Raw genomic sequence first — 15,649 nt, 5'->3', positions numbered from 1 at the left:
TAGTTTCGTTTAGTTACAAAAAATCCGAGTAGTATTAAAATGCTGTAAGAATTTCTTGCTAAGTCTACTTATTCTGAATGGCACTAATTACACATTTCATTTAAAGCGACGGCTTCTAACTTTCATAAACTATTTTCCTAGTTCCCTACACTACCTAAGCGTAAGACCGCGTTCATATAAAACACTAATAAGCTCTTTCAATGAAAATTCTCGACCTTACTCGTATTCTGGGGAATTTAATTTCATCTCGGCTCGGGGTAGCGCTCGCCACCCCGAGCCCGCGGCAGCCAGTCGCTCTACACCCGCCGTCACAACCGCCCGCTTTCATCCCTCGCACTCACTTTACACATGTGAACTTTTTATAAAATAGTGCAGTGCTCTACCGATTCCAAATACGAAATTAATTTGACAGCTACATTTTTTTTATTAAGTGTTCAGATCATGGGTTTTTACCAAGTTGCCAACCAGTGCGAGTTATAGACCATAAAAAAGGTTCGTTCACATGTTCGTTTTATTTTACGTAAAATGCAATTTATTTTTATTTTGACAGTTTAATGAGATGTTTTGTAGACGTTGCTTTATAAGTTTTTGTTCACATTTTTCTAGGGCTTAATTAAGTTTTCTCGCGAAGCTTTCATTCAGCTCGCACGACCGTTTTTATTTCAAAATGCTTTTTTGTTTTGAGCTTACGAGGAATTTTATTTAGTTAAAGTAGTTAATATGTATATTGTAGATTTTTATATAGTTAATATTTTATTTAATTAGCTTTAAGTGCGTATAAAATATATTTTTAGATTGTGTTGCCTTGCCATTATAGCTGCTATAGTTATTTGAATTATTAGAGGTAATTTGTAAAACGTAAAATTGGCCAATGTCAATTGATTATTTCGTCAAGTTAATGAGACAAAATAAATTGACTTTACATTGGAATTAACGTACAGACAAACGTTTGTTTTAAACATTAGACAAGTAATGCAATCATGGTTTATAAATTAATAATAAAGTCGTGGATTGCTCAATACAAATAAGATATTATTAACGACTAGGAACGGAAATAGGTCAAATAGCTACCCATCAAATGGTTAAGTCATATAATGTAAAAAATGCATAGCCACGCCGTAAAAATGCAATAATCGCAGAATATGTAAAGCCTAGCCTTTCATAAATATACATAGGAAGCAATTATAAAAGTATAAAACCTATACATATAAGCGTAAAGGACAATTTCACGATAGTTTTAACAGTTTTATTTTATAATTGTTAAGACCTTGTCCCATGACTGTGAACCGCGACCCAAACCACATGGAGTCAAAATGTTGGAAAATAAAAACCAAATATTCAAATTAATTTAATCTCAGTCGAAGTTTCGGGCATTTTCTTTGTACTAAAAGTTTAATTATATTGATATTATTTTTTCTACCTCGTTGAAACATTTTTTATTTTGTTTATTGTTGACTACCTCGTTGGTAGAGTGGTCGCAAGTGCAACATTACAAGTGATGATTTGATGCTACGCTAATAGAAATAGTATAATAATAACCACAGACAAGGGGTCTCAGGTTAAATTCCCGGGTCGGGTAAAGCTACGCTGGGCTTCTTTCAGTTTAAAAAAAATACTCTCAGTAGGAGTACGGAGTCTGGAGTTGCGCCCAATATATGGCAATAGGTTCACCCCCTATTTAATAGGGCCTGTTACATGGGAATTATAACACAAACGGTGAAAAGTGGGTGTACATTGTATAGCGGCATTACGTGCCGTAATGTGCACCTCTGCCTACCTCTTCTGGGATAAAACGCGTGACGTTGCAATTAAAATAATAACCCCGCAGCTTGTCTTACGCCTAATCAAAGAAAACTACATGAATATACTTTTTCTACTTACATCCAGGTTACCTAGATTATTAGGAATGCTAGGTCATCCTGAGGTCTCCTGTCATGGCGGCTGCGGCCACAGCTGGCATTATTATCGACTAGCTGATAGTTGACCTGAGTGTCCCAGTTTCAAGTCTTGCACACATTTCGATTCCGAGAATTTTCTCTCGTCTCCTTATTGTTCCAGCTACTGTTTTGTTCACGAATGGCTAGTTTGAATTTTAAATTAATTTTGCTTTTGACTAAAATAAGGAACGAATGCAATTGATGTGGGATTTTTGGTTCTATACTATATCTTTCCCGTGCTGCGGACTACTTAGCTGGGCTCCGGCTTGAAAAGCAGGAGTAGGAACGGGGTTGTTTTTAGTCAGTAAGAGTCTGACACTCCCTCTCGCCTCGCCCATTAGAAGTCATTGGATGATTTTACCCCCGTAGAAAAAACTCGTATCTTTAGCTTCCATTTTTAATACAATCAGTAACCATACAGTACAGTCCATATAGTCTTAAATTCTGGTTCTGTCTATAGTTTGGGACTTGAGACTAGGCTTTTCTATTAATGTAAGAATTTTAGGAGTGGTACCTATTGCTCTTAACTGACAAAATATTATATCACAATTTAACAAAATTATTTTCAACTAGCTAACCCGGCAAACTTTGTACTGCTTCCAACACTTTTTTCTCAACTTTTAAACATTACGTAGTCCTGCACAAATAATGCAAGACTAAAATCTGCCAAATCAGTCCAGCAGTTCTCGAGTTTTATCGAGACTTACGACCAGCAATTGATTTTATAATTAAATACCCCTAACACCTTTCCGGGTAGGTGACTTGCATTTTTATGCGCGCCTTATGTGTATTCCCTGTACGGGTAAGCATGAATTATCATTAAATTAACCCTCATGCACGATAGACCTATATTACAGCAGTGTACCGTCACATGTTATTCCTTGATTAATATTATTAAGATTAAACGGTTTCAAGCGTAATTAGATATGACTAATTACATAACTCAAGATTGAGTACAAAACATTGTATAATGCACTAATTAAATGTATGGTTTAGACATAATTGAGGGTACATGTCTCCTCCCTCCCTCATTACGGGGCAATTAACAATATTAACTTGGTTAAATCTGTATGATACGGCGGCGGTGCTCTCGCGTGCGGGGGCTAAATTAAATTATTGATAAGAAATGTTATTATGCAATATACAATGACATTACTGTGTAATTCGTATGGTAATTGGCTCACCTCATGTTACTCATAATATGACTGGAGTTAAGGTACTTGACTTCTCCTTTAGGGGTTTAAAAGGAATTATCACTTTATGTTTATTACTAAGGGTGGTTATAAGTCGTGGTGGACCGGAGATGGTGCCTGCTTCTCATGAGTGAGGGTGTGGCTCGAGGTCGAAGTACCACTGTGACTTTTTCAGAGTTCCATATATGTACTCTCTGAGATTATTTAGACGCTAATTATACTCCTACTAGAGGTATGCAATTTCTACAGTATTTAAGTAACTTTTTTGTGCTACTGACAAACGCTGAAGGAAAACATCGTGAGGAAACCTATTAACGTAAAACGTAATGTCACGTAAAACGGAATTTCTAATTATAAGTTTGAAATCACCTATCTGCCTTAAGTAAACGTGATGATTAATGATCATACTTTCTCCATGTGAGAAGAGGCCTTTGCTCAACTGTAGTCAACAGAGGGCTTAAAGGCTGTTCATGATCAGGATGATGATGATAAAATGAGGTTCGATTCTCATTTTACTCAGTTATTATCAGAAGTTAAATTAATTAATATGTTATTGGCTTACTCACGTAAAACTCTTTGACGAGGAACTCGACTAGTTTCAAGCCATGTTTTTTTTCCAATGATTAAGGGCGGAAAATCATCCAATGACTTCCCCCGCCTTAGGTGAGGCAAGAATGTCATATTCTTACTGACTAAAAACCACCCCGTTCCTACTCCTGCTTTTCGAGCCGGAGCCCCGGTATACCCGTTAGGTAGCCATGCTAGAGGCTTATATTTATGAGCAGCATTCCGCGACAATCGCCGCATCGTGTGTTCCATTATATCTCACGAAAGTTATAATAATACCTAACTAGGTACAAAATAATAAAAATACCTAAACCATACCATCAGACAGCTAACGTAACGTAAACACGTAATATTACGTTATGTTTATTGGCGGTATACGGTTACACAAAGTATTTATTCGGCACAAACACGATCAAAGCCTACTCCCTGATCCTGCTGACTAAATACCTACGTAACGTGAATTATTTAGTCACTAACTAAATATATAAACCCGATTTTCTAAATACGGATAATGGAATGTTTGTTTTCCTTTTTTGTTTGTTAGATTTTTGAGATAAAATGTAGTATTGGCGGATGAAGTGTTATTGATGAATTGGGATCTTAGAAGTGTAAATAATTATAAAATCTGCCTTTTGCGGTAAGGGTGATTGTGTAGTAAGCTGTTTTGATTTAAATTTCTATGTCTTATTGATTTTATGGAATTTCCGTTTGAAATCGTGTCCGGTATATACTTATGCAGACTAGTTGGTGCTGTGGCTGCGTAACCGGCTTGCGCGCAGCGTGTAGTGGGTTCGATTCCCGCACGGAGCAACTCTTTGTGTGATACTGTTTCGGGTCTGGGTGTCATGTGTTTGTGAATTTGTATGATTGTAAACGTACCCACGACACAAGAAAAATCCTAGTGTGTGACGTTTTTTTTTAAAAAAGACCTATTACTAATTTATTATTATCTTAAGTCATAATCAATAAATACCGTTAGCAACATATTTTCATACCTTCCAGCCTTGAAACTACAAGTAGCGCCTGTCATAGATGTTTGTGCTAACGGAACACCGTGTTCGTTGAGGCTCGAAACTTTGCCAAGTAAACTAACTTTGTACTTCAATGGCACTTAGCTTTTAGACGTCCTTAAAAGCGTCTCTTGTCACTGTAATAAACCTTAAAGTGACAGAGAACACGAGGCTCCACTGAAAATTATTTTTCATTACGAATTACCGAAATGTTCGGTTAAAATATTTGCTACAGTTTTGTGTATAAAATATTCAAATAGAGTATTAGGTAATGTTTTAATTTTATACCAAAAAGAATTCATCCGGGAATGGTATTTGAGAGGCACTCAAATTACTAAACATTAGGGTACAGTAAAAATCTGAAGCAATGTAATAATTAAAAAATCACGCTCTTTACAGTAGAGAAATCTATTAAACTCAGCAGAATGATGTCTATATAAAAACTAATATTAAGATAGACACATAAAAAAGATTGAAAGTGCTTCATAAATCAATGAGTAAAAAATATTTTGCTTTCAATAAATTGCTACGCGGTTGCTACGTGGCGCTACGGCAGCGCTACGCCGTAGCATCGTAGCCCAATGGGGTAGAAGTGAACGGGATAAAAGATAAAAATATATGAACGCTGTAACATCAGACGGGTACAATGCGGGGTCCTATATGGCTATATACCCTTCGTTATGCCCTTTTGTTTTGTTCCTAAGCAAAAATAACAGAAAAATAAAATACTTACATAACATAATTTGTTTATTTTTGCGCCCGATCTGATCCCATGTTCTAAACAGGCATTCGGGGGCGAATGGGAGGTTTTATGTTCACGTGTCCTTGATGTGTTTGTGAAAAAAATAACAATCTATCAGTCTCAGATTCTTCTGTGCCTTGTGTGTGGAAATAAAAATGTTGCCGTCAACTTCTCTTCTGATGGCTGTCTGATATTTCATCTCATCAGTTTGACATAGTTATATTTAGAGGTATTTCTTGCCTATTAGAGATAGTTAGTGAGTATAATAAGTAAAAGGCTGCCTCGTTGGTCAAGTAGTAAGTGCAACTGCCGGACAAAGGATCTCGGGTTCGATTTCCGAGTGGGGCAAAGTATGATTGGGCTTTTTTCGGGTTTTTAAAAATTTCTCAGTAGTAGTACGGAGTCTGTAATTGTGCTCAGTATATGGTAATATGGGATATAATATCCCTATACCATGGGACAATACGTGCCGTAATGTGCACCTCTGCCTACTCTTACGAGGATAAAAGGCGTGACGTTGTGTATAATCAAAAAATGCAAGGACAAGTTTTAATGAAACGTTTCATGCGCGACATGTTGACAGCTACGTTAGTTGGGTTGCGCGTGCAACAACAGTTGAAGGGGAGTTGCTTCGATCGCCAAATTGCAACGCCGTATGTTTATATTATATTTAGGGAAGAGGGTGTGTCTGTTGTAGTGTGTAGGCTTAAAAAAAACGGTTATTTCAAAATCCAAACTATCTCTATTTATCTATTTAACTACCGTATCGTTTTCTTTTTCTTCTCCTCAAATAATATCTTCTGATTAATTTCGTTGCGGGATCCAAGATCATGTCCCTGGGATGCGCCGGACTTCAGTGTTCCGGTGTTTTCATGGTTGTACCTACTGTAGATCCTGGCTTACAGGAGTTGCAGCAGTGTGGGAGGTTGTGGCGGGCTTGTCCAAATCCAAACTATCTGTATCAATTTTTACTTTTGACTGAAACCCCATACAACTAATCAAAAATCGATCATGATCCACAGATTTTGTATTGATATCGTCCATCATTGCGGCAATAAAGACTGTCCTAATACTGACTGATACAGCAGAAATTTAAATAAGTGATATTTCATATGACCTCTCCAAAAGTAATACTGACTGCACCTGCAAGCAATAATTTTCCCAAATTCTTACCATTCTTTACGCACAAGATTCAAATCCCTAATGAACAATATTTACGCACAAGTTCTACTTAGATAGAACAATTAGGTTCATTGTCCCGCCGTCTGCATTCTATGAAGGTCGCATTGCGCTACACTTAATGCCTAAATAAATTAACTCAATCACAAGTCACGAGAACGCTATTTATAATACTTTGTAAAACATAAAATACTTGAATTGGTTGTTTAAAAACACTTACATTGTGTATAAAGAGTATAATTTATTATAATATATCGCATACTCCTTTTTTAAAAGGCCTGCAACGCACCTGTAACTCCTCTGGCGTTGCGGGTGTCTATGGGCGGCGCTGATCGCTTACCATCAGGTGACTCGTTTGCTTGTTTGCCACCTATTCCATAAAAAAATATAACACCATATATTTAAAATACCCTAAACAACTCAATTTAGGGTAGTTACCCGATACCTTTCTTAATTCTAAATTAATCAAACGCTTTTGAATACTTTGTATTCACTATTTCCGACCGATGACGCTGACGAAAAATATTCAGCGATAAGGATTTGCAATGATAATGAGCTCTACTTTGTATCGCGATAGTAAAGTTTGAAAATATATTAAAATAAGCTTCTGCCAGCGGGCCCGCCTACGTATGCGTATTTCCGTGGGATAAAAATTATATCACCTACCACTTAAATTAGCTTATACCCTGTCTGTATACTAAATATCATCAAAATCCGTTCAGTACTTTCAGCGTGATTGACAAACAAATATCCAAACAAACAAACTTTCACATTTATAATATTAGTGTACTACTGTGATTGATAAAAAATATGAGCAACTCGCTCAGACACAGTTTCTTTCTTTCTATACACAAAAAAAACAATTACATAAAAACCACGTTTCTAACTAAACAAGCAATAAATTTACCATAACTGATGTTTCCAATTTGGTATTCAGTTCGCAGGAAAAACGTTTCAACTCATTCGTAACCCATAACGCGAGTGAACGTGTTCACTTACAGACTTGCTAATAAACTTGAAGACTTGTCAATCATTCAAGATATAATATTAAGTATTGAGAACTGATATATGGTGGATGGTGGGGAATACCTATTATAAACAGAACTACGCTATGTTATAATACACCTAAGTCAAGGGCAGTCAATATCAAAGCATTGATTTCGCTTAGACACTGAGGGCTTAGTACGAGTTTGTTTAACGATTAAAGAGATCGTAACGTTACCGTGTTCGGTGATCTGATTTGTTGGCTTCAATGAACCAACCAATCAGAGGGCTAAACGCGTACTGGACTCTCTGGTAAGGCAGATCTTAGTTAGACAAATGTATTTTTTTATTTTTGGTCAAACAACGGCACAGATGAGAATTTAATCCATATAATTTTATTGTAACTTTCGTGAGACATACTAAATTAATTATTATGATATCGGCTTACTCACGTATTTGTTTGACGAGGAACTCGACTAGTTTCAAGCCATGCTAGAGGCTCATGTTCAAGAGCATTCCGCGACACACGACGCGGCGACGTCATACTGTAGTCGTGCTGCTACTGTAGCAGCGGGACTACAGTAGCAGCGCCACTACAGTAAGACGTCGCTGTAAGACGTCAGAACGACGTTTTAGTTGTATTGTATTAGGGAGCTTGTGCAAGGACAGTGTCGTACACTCACTTTTATCTCCGCTGGTGACGAGAGCGCGCGACACTGTTGGCACGTTGGACTAGGTCGTCAGCGGCTGCGTAGGTGTTGAGTTGGGATCCCGGGTCGACGCAAAAACAGTGTTACATACCGAGCTTACTGTGTCACACGCCAGACCCTAGATTTCAGACTCGGCTTCCAGGCAGGTTCGAGTTCTTCGTCAAATAGTTACATGAGTAAGCCGTAAAACATAATAATTAATTTACACTGATGATCATGATTAGGTAACATTTTGCCAAAAACAATGCTGAAAATCTATACGGTACTAATATTATAAAGCTGAAGAGTTTGTTTGTTTGTTTGTTTGAACGCGCTAATCTCCGGAACTACTGGTCCGATTTGAATAATTCTTTTTGTGTTGGATAGCGCATTTATCGAGGAAAGTTATAGGCTATAAAACATCACGCTACGATTAATAGCAACCGAGTACAGCGGGTGAAACCGCGCGGAAGTAGCTAGTGTTCTATAAAATTATTTCCAGTATTTGTAGGTAACTACAAACGATTTCTAAATACGCGCAATAATCATTTATTTGATCCCGAGACCATGATCGGCAATCACATTTTCCCGACCGTTCCAGTGATAAATATTAAGAAGTACTAGGGTACCATAACGTCAGGGTGTTACTACCCTAAAGGGTCTCAGTATGTAATTGGCGGCAGGTGACGCCAGGCTCCTATGGGTACCGATATTGCATGATGGACTAACCTTTGGTTATTCAAGCGAATATTATAATACCGTTCTACTGGGAATAATATTAAGTTTCGTTCCTTTGTAGTTACATTACATATCGTCACACCTTTAATCCCTGAAGGGGTAGGCAGAGGTGCACGTTATGGCACGTAATGCCACTGTATTATGTACGCCCACTTTTGACAATGTATGTTCAAAGTTCCATGTAATAGGTGGCGAGCCATTTCCAACCATACACATTTCCAGACTCCGTGCTACTAGTGAGAGATTTTCGAAAATTCGAAAAAACCCAGCAGTTCTTCGCGCGGGAATCGAACCCGAGATAGCTTGCCCGGCAGTCGCACTTGCAACCACTCGGCCAACGAGGCAGTCCTTTGTAGTTCGTCTATTGAATTTTTAGGACTAACAGCTTATTTCAGCTATAAATTCAATAATGCTTTTGACGGCAAACTGTTACATAATTTATAATTTGAGCCTCCGCCAGTGTTACTAGAGAAAATTGGGAAATATTGTGCAAAATAATGAAAGTAGAACTAAACAGACATGAAGGGTGGTTTTCCACCAGAGATGTGCTATGCTACGTTGCTGTGGATGCATTTGTCTTTAACCAATCATATTTATTGGTACACATAGCTTAGCACTGGTGGAAACGGACTCAGTTATGCTATGTTTTTATATGAGAAGGTGCGCGCTATGGATGCGTGCTATGGTTGCGTGCTATGGATGCGTGCTATTGATGGTTTGCCTACTATCGATACATTGTATACTCGAGCTGCGCATCTTCCCCGCACAGCTACATAGCTTAGTATCAGTGGAAACGGTTACATAGCTTTACAGCTGATCTATTACATCTTCGTGTCATAACTACATAGCACATATTTAATGGAAAAGCATCCTAACTTTCGTATTCGCAAAATTAATTTGTGACTTTATATCGAAATAGTATTGATGGCGATGGACATAATATTCAAGTATATCTATGTGTGTGTGTCCGTGCGTGTATTGCTTCATCAATACAGCTTATAAATAACATGTTTTTTCTTGTTCTCAGGTCAACGATCGCTAAACAGAATGTTTTCCTTATGCCGACGCTACAAAGATGATCACGGTAAGTTTATTTATATAAATAACTAGATCCTGCCATCGGCATGATCCGCATTTGCAAAATAAAAAGTAGCCAGTGTATTATTCTAGCTAGACTATAATCTATTTCTCGACTGAATTTGAAAGAAAAACATGCAACATACATACTTACATACATACATAAATACATCCACATAAACTTTCTCACTCATCAAGACTAATAAATTAAGTTGAAGTGTCAAGTTTGTAATATTGAAACAACAAAGCAAACATACGTATAAATATAAACCTAAATAATACATTTTATCTGTATGTCTGTCTGTTTGTTCTGGCTAATCTCTGAAACGGCTGAACCGATTTTGACGAGACTTTTATTGGCAGGTAGCTAATGTAATAACGACTAACTAAAGCCAATTTTATTAGTCTTTAACTCCATAATTGTCGAGAGTAAAACCACAGACATCATCTACTAATATTTATGAGTATAAATAAACGTGTGACAATGTTTATGAAATAATTTATCTTAAAATACTTCTATCCACAAATACCGATACTTATAATACAAAAGAAACGTGTTACAGCATTTATTTCGAATACTATCGTATATTACTATAAGACTGTATCCCCTACAAGCCATTAAATATCCTTGACACCATGTTGCTTGTAACACGACGGTGTTATTGGTAATCGCTGTACAGTCTTGGAATTTTGCCATTGGACATGTGTAGTGTTTTCCAAACAGGAACCATGGACTCTCGCCTTGTATTTTGTTTTGTAACGGTAATGTAACGTCACGCTTTTTAATCCCCGCTGAGGTAAGTAGAGACACCGACTACCATTTCAGACTTCGTTATTATTACCTGCTGAGAATTTTATAAAGCTTTTTTACGGTATAATTTCACTTACACAACTAAATACAACGCAAGCTTGGTTTCACGTCGGTTTTCTGTGAGGCCGTAGTATCACTCCGGTCAACCCGGCCTATTCATATCGAAGCACGTACTTAAAGTACTTAAAGGCTCTCTTGTACTTAAAGTGCTAGAAAAAATCTTTAATATTTGATATCGAATCCGAGATCTTTTGCTCGGCAGTTGCGTTTGCGGCTACTCAACCAACGAAGTAAACAGCTTAACAACAACACATTATTACTAAACACACAATATCTAACATACTCTTACACACTATTTAGTATATAAAACTCAACAATAGTTTCATTAAGGTATAAAATCCATGCATTTAACAACAAATAAAAGCCTTTAGGCCCAAATAGGCCCATTTACAACAAAGCATTTCGCACTTTCATTTTAATAATGTAATTATATTCATATGATTAAACTCAAAGAGCTTTCGGCTTCGGAGGACAAAGTTTGATGTGCTGTGGTTACATTTTAATGGGTTTCGGGGTAAATAGTTAAGTGGCAAAAATTAGAGGAGCCTGTACTCTTGATAAGGGTCCGTTGTCTGTGTCGAATGTACCGTGATAGGTACGCTTAGTTTAAGAATGTTTGATAAGAATTTTCTTATTGTTTTCTGGTCAAAAGTCTAAATTATTTATTTCAAATTGACTAGGAAGGCACTTTTGAACGTAAAAATATTAAAATAGTAAAACTGTCTGCCTGTTGGTTAATCCTCTAGTGAGGCTGTTTGCTCGTTCTAAAATGTAGATTCCTTTGGAGAAGAACGAGCCAGAAACCCCATAGGTTACTCTTTTTTAATCAGGATCACAATACAATTCTTGGTTACATTGTACACGTGTGTCTCTTTCCTGCATATATGCATATATTCCCCAATGTTTAATGGTTTGTTGATTAAATAGCAAGACCTTATAATATTTTGCATCAGTAATTTACAACAGTCCATTAAAGAACAAACTACCAAATTCACTTTCGAATTTATAATGTGAGTTAGGGTGCTTGTGGAATGAAAATTACAAAATTCAGCCATTTTGTCCACACAGACGTGCACAAGCCACAGTCTCACAGTCTCACAGTCTCACGGTCTCACAGTCTCAACTAGGCTCTAACTTAATTTAAGGGCAATGCAACCGTCGTTCATTCAACTTAAATAACAATTTAGACTTAATTCTATTGCTTTATTTTATACATTTTCATACATTTTTATTCACTTGCGAGTACTAGCGGTGTATCGGGATTCTTATTTATTTTATTTGTTGAAATTCACGAATGAGTTTAGTCGTTTTTGAGTTTTGAAAACCTAACTTTACGTAGTAGAGAGAGAGAGAGAGAGAGAGAGAGAGAGAGAGAGAGAGAGAGAGAGAGAGAGAGAGAGAGAGAGAGAGAGAGAGAGAGAGAGAGAGAGAGAGAGAATGAACCAAGAATTGAGAGAATCTGATAGAAAAAGAGTAATGAGTAGATCTGACATTCCTTGCTCATTGTCCTCTTAGTTTTAAGACTATTCACTGGTGCCGAGTTCGATTTCCGCACGGAGCAATTCTTTGTGTGATCCACAAATTGTTATTTCGGGCCTGAGTGTCATGTGTATGTAAAATTGTATGTTTGTAAACGCACCCACGACACAGGAGAAAATCCTAGTGTGGGGCAATGTTTTTTTTTAAATGTAAGTAAGAAATAACTAGAAGAAATATAACACATACTATTATATATAGTCCTTGTATTTATTTTCTTAGAAACTTCGCAATTTTAAATGCATACGTATCTTTGAATTTGAAAACAAATAATAATGGGCGTCGAAGGAATGTTCTCATTTATTTCATAACGGTTGAGAAATATGTAAAAGGAGAAATAATGAGTTTCGTTTATTAAACTCGCAGAATTGTGAATGTAACCATGAAATCGTTTTGAATAACGTTGTATTACGTGTCTTATTGTCAGAAGAGGGTAGGTAGAACGACGATATTTATATTAAGTACCACAGAAATCCGGAGCTGCGGACTACCTAGCGGGGTTACTGGGGCTCCGGCTCGAAAAGCAGGAGTAGGAACAGGGTGGTTTTTAGTCAATAAGAGTCTAAGAGCCTCGCCCAAGGCGGCAGAACTAATTGGATGTTTTTCCCTCCTTAAAAAAAGGTTCCACAGAAGAAGCGGATAAACTCATGTTTCGCTATAGTCGGACCATTACAAACGTGTGAACTGTCACGTCAAAAGAATGTGACTATCCCGCACAACTGGCATAAGTGTGAGCGAGAGATCAGATAAAAAAATACTTATGATAGTTCCCACGTTTTGCAATAGCTCAGCTATAGTTATGTTTTCAGTCCCATTGGATAAACGATACAGCCTGCTAAACACCATACCCAATTTTAGACGTAAATATAATAAAATTTAATTAATTATTATGTTATCGTCTTACTCACGTAACTGTTTGACGAGGAACTCGACTAGTTTCAAGCCATGCTAGAGGCTCATATTCATGAGCAGCAAACCGGGATACACGACGCGTGAGCAAACCGATAACATTATAATTAATTTAGTATGTCTCACGAGAGTTATAATAAAACTTTTTCTAATCCCTAACTGAGACATGTCTACGAAGAGTCCGTATCAAGTGAATAATAAATTATCATTATTTACTTTGCCTTATTGTCTCATTGCGGTCTGAAACCTCTTTTCATACAGAACGAACGAGCATTGATCACCATCGTTCAACAGGGCTGTCGACAGAACCTTCTTTTTTATTATAATGTACTTTTTTGCGAAAGATTCTTGCGTAGTCTGTACAAACCCTAAAACAACAGATGCAGACACAGCGAGTTCCACGTTGATTTATGTCTTTTAAAGCAAAAACAGCGCTTTTTTTGCAAAATTTCTCTCAGTACGGCCAACCTTGTATATTTCATTGTTGGTAATGAGCACATTTATTGTGCTCTACGCTTTATAAATTACAGCGTTGTAATGCTTGAGTTTGTTCGAGTCTTAGGGGTATAAACAGACTTTGAGGTTTGTTAAGAAATAAATATTTTAGTTTTGAGAAATGTGTTTTGAATTCTTAATGTCTTGTGGAGATTATTTTCGCTTGAGTTCTTTCTCTCATTTGTATTGTGAAGTTATGACTATTGTTTTCATATTTGCGGAGTAACGTGACGCAGTTGAAAGCATTTAATACTTAAGGTTTGGTCAATAAAATTGTTATTGAAATACAACTACGCAACTATGCAAATATTAAAGACTGAATTCAATTTTCTTCAAAAATAATCCTTGACTTTACACGAGCATAACTCACATTTTTTCGAACCAAAAATATTCACCGCCATTAACTACAACAGAATTAATAAAAATATCACTTATCACTATAACTATCCATACAATTCCTTAAACAAATAAAATTTTACAACAATAATGTTATTCTATTCTAAATAAATAAGCGAGGTACAGCAGCACGTGTCCTGCCGACCCTCCAGTCACGTGAGGGTTACACGCGCAAGTCTTCCACATTCATAAATCTTTTGATGTGCGCAAGGTAACTCAGTACTGTTGGTATCTCTATACAAACATACAGATGACCTCGTGAACACAGCATGAAAGAACTCTAAAGGATATTTTTTTCTAAGAATTCTTTCGAAGTATGTTTTTTTAAAAGAGATAGAACATCTGTGTCTGTAGCTTTTTATTGCAGTTCTAGGAAGGTTTTGGAGTGGTTTTAGATACTTTTTTATGGTATAAGCCGGTAAAAGCAGACATATTACCTAATGGTAAGCCATGGCGTTGTTTCACGTCGGTTTCCTGTGGGGCCCACAGTAAAGTAAAAATATCACTCCGGTCGAGCAGGCCCATTCATGCCGAAGAATAGTTCTCCCGAACAACGCAAGCACACGTCGGCTCTTTTGGTATCAGGTCAATTTAATAGAGGGCATCCGGAGGTACGGACGTCCATAGTGGATTACCGGGGCTCCGGCTCGAAGCACGAGTAGGAACGGGGACGATTGTACTCAGATGGTACTCACAAGGAGGAAAAGTCATTAAATGACTTTCTTCCTCCAAAACATTTATTATACATACATAATACAGAGTTATATGACTAATACATAAATATTTCGCAAGTAAATCATTCAGTACGCGAAACACGCGACACGAACTTTCGTAAATATGAATGAAGTTTCCAAGTCAGTTTGTGATAAACTCGATGTTTCCACTCAATGAGTTTTTCGATATTCCTGCCATATTACCCAAGTAGAGATAGGAGGAGGTTTATTTATATACAGGGGGACTTATTACGACACTGTTAGGAATGGTTTTGAAAATATTTGGCATAATATTAGAGGTTGATTTTTCGTTTTGTGTTTGGGAGTGGTGGTAAATATGTCGGTTTAAAAAAAAATTCTCATAAGAACATACAGTCCGCTTATAATGAGATACAAAGTAACCAAACATAAATACAGTAACAATACAAATTTTCATTACTGTTACTATAATATACGTAAAACGAGTCATAATATTAAAATTGTTACAATAAAGACTTTTAATAATCTAACTAAATGCTAATTTTGAATATTTCATGGAAGAAAATCTTAACAAAACTTCCCTCCAACCTAGCATCAAACTCGGAGCTCCATTACAAAAACCCAAAGTATAATA

General features: G+C 36.8%; 1 protein-coding gene across 2 annotated transcripts in view; it reads left to right on the top strand.

Moving 5' to 3' along the window:
* The first annotated feature begins 270 nt into the window (after positions 1 to 270).
* Positions 271 to 15,649, top strand: part of LOC118275352 (uncharacterized) — an 82,309-nt gene continuing 66,930 nt past the window's right edge. The window contains exons 1-2 of one of the 2 annotated variants that reach the window (XM_035593270.2): positions 271 to 492; positions 10,067 to 10,123. In XM_035593270.2, coding sequence (XP_035449163.1) covers positions 10,087 to 10,123 — 37 coding nt within the window. In that variant the 5' untranslated portion in view covers positions 271 to 492; positions 10,067 to 10,086. The remainder of the gene's footprint in view (positions 493 to 10,066; positions 10,124 to 15,649) is intronic. The other variant, XM_035593271.2, reaches the window with a different exon arrangement.

This window comes from Spodoptera frugiperda, chromosome 8 (assembly GCF_023101765.2).
Source record: "Spodoptera frugiperda isolate SF20-4 chromosome 8, AGI-APGP_CSIRO_Sfru_2.0, whole genome shotgun sequence".
NCBI classification, from domain to species: Eukaryota; Metazoa; Arthropoda; class Insecta; order Lepidoptera; family Noctuidae; genus Spodoptera; species Spodoptera frugiperda.
Note: the sequence above shows the minus strand (reverse complement) of the source record. Positions and strands in the feature narration are given on the sequence as shown.